At 50.1% G+C, this 1,660-nt stretch overlaps 1 protein-coding gene across 1 annotated transcript; it reads left to right on the forward strand.

Annotated features, from left to right (window-relative positions):
• Positions 1–380: 380 nt before the first annotated feature.
• On the forward strand, positions 381–1,294 carry LOC103584072 (late cornified envelope protein 2D). The gene is made up of 2 exons (XM_008565194.1): positions 381–402; positions 905–1,294. Exon 2 carries the CDS (start codon positions 945–947, stop codon positions 1,275–1,277), a length of 333 nt encoding a protein of 110 aa, XP_008563416.1. The 5' UTR covers positions 381–402; positions 905–944; the 3' UTR covers positions 1,278–1,294.
• Positions 1,295–1,660: the final 366 nt, after the last annotated feature.

A 1,660-nucleotide genomic window follows, 5' to 3' on the forward strand; every position in this document is an offset into this window, starting at 1 on the left:
CAGCCCAACTGTGCAAGCAGGGCTCAGAAGACCATCCTTGGGGAGGGGAGGAAGATGGAATAAAACACTCCCACAAGGAGGCTGTAATATGGATCTCTGGTTTCCTCACAAGTCATGCCCTGAGTCTTTGTCCAGGACCCAGCCTCAGAGAGGGGTGTGATGGGCTAAATCCCCTCTAGACCCCAGCCCCAGAGGCAGGACCTGGGAGCTCCCAAGGCCTCCTTGGAATGCAGGGACCAGGAGCAGGGGAATGCCAGGAATGGCCAGTACATGCCTGGTTGTGCAAGAGCCACTCCTGCCCCTCCCGGAGCTAAGCCTGGGCCCTATAAAAGACAGAGCCGGCTCTGGCTCCTCATCTGTTCTGCTTCTCCAGGGCCAGCCTGTGCTCCTGTCTGTGACCAGGTGAGGGGGAACCTAGGAGCCCAGCAGGATCTGGGCAGGAGGAGGGGTGGAGAAGACGCAGGGAGGCTGTGGAAAGAAAGCCATGCATTTAGTTAGTGCAGTGCTGAGCAGGAATATGATGCAGTCTGACTCGAGCCTCTGGAAATCTTGCCTTGGGCTGGGAGCAGTATGGGTCTTACAATTTTGTCAGAGACTTATTCTTCTATTTAGAGAATGAGTTCTCTATTGGGGTATAAATCCTTTATCAAGTTCATGAAGATTAGGAAATACTGGCTATCTATTGAAAGATAGAATAAATACTTCTAATTATATATGATTTTTCAACCACATATTTTTATTTAGGGGGAAAGATTTAAGTTGTTTCCTTTGTATCTATCATAGATGATACCTCTGTATCTATCTATGTATCTATGTATCTATCTATTAAATATCATTCACCATCACTATATGATTTAATTTTTAAAAAGATAAAATTACCGTCTTTTGTTTTATACAGCTAAAGAATTTACTATCAACTTTCTGTTTGAAAAAGTCCCACCAAGATGTCCTGCCAACAAAACCAGCAGCAGTGCCAGCCCCCTCCCAAGTGCCCACCCAAGTGCACCCAAAAATGTCCTCCTAAGTGTCCCCCCAAATGCCCACCCCAGTGCCCAGCTCCATGTCCCCCTCCAGTCTCTTCCTGCTGTGGTCCCAGCTCTGGGGGCTGCTGTGGCTCCAGCTCTGGGGGCTGCTGCAGCTCTGGTGGTGGTGGCTGCTGTCTGAGCCACCACAGGCACCATCTCTTCCACCGTCGCCGGCACCAGAGTGCTGAGTGCTGTGACAGTGAGCCTTCCGGAGGCTCTGGCTGCTGCCATGGCTCTGGGGGCTGCTGCTGACCCAGGCCTTGGATGTTTGGAGAAACTCAAGGCCAGGACCTGCCCCTGGGTGGGATGACTGTTCTCCTGCTCCCTCTCCTCCTCTTCATGTGACTGGCTCAGCCTGTGAAGTGTGCTCTGTTCTGATGACCCAGGTGTTCATCCTCGATCCTGATCTTCCCCTTCTTCTTTACCTCCTACAACAATAAAGCTCTGTTTCTGCTCACTAGTTGTCCTGTTCATTGTCAATCCTTTCATTCTTTTCACTTTTTAGTATGCTTTGGTGAGAGTCTGAGAGAGGAATAAGCTAGAAGCCATTTCTAAAGGGCAATCATAGAAGAGCAGTCTCCCAGTGGAGCTTCTCAGAGGGGTTGCCTTTGTGCACTCCAGGCCTGTGAGATGTG

The sequence above is a fragment of the Galeopterus variegatus genome, unplaced genomic scaffold, assembly GCF_000696425.1.
Source record: "Galeopterus variegatus unplaced genomic scaffold, G_variegatus-3.0.2 Scaffold42550, whole genome shotgun sequence".
Taxonomy (NCBI): domain Eukaryota; kingdom Metazoa; phylum Chordata; class Mammalia; order Dermoptera; family Cynocephalidae; genus Galeopterus; species Galeopterus variegatus.

Coding starts and splice junctions, on each gene's coding strand:
- LOC103584072 (XM_008565194.1), top strand. CDS start 945: ATGTCCTGCCAACAAAACCAGCAGCAGTGCCAGCCCCCTCCCAAGTGC.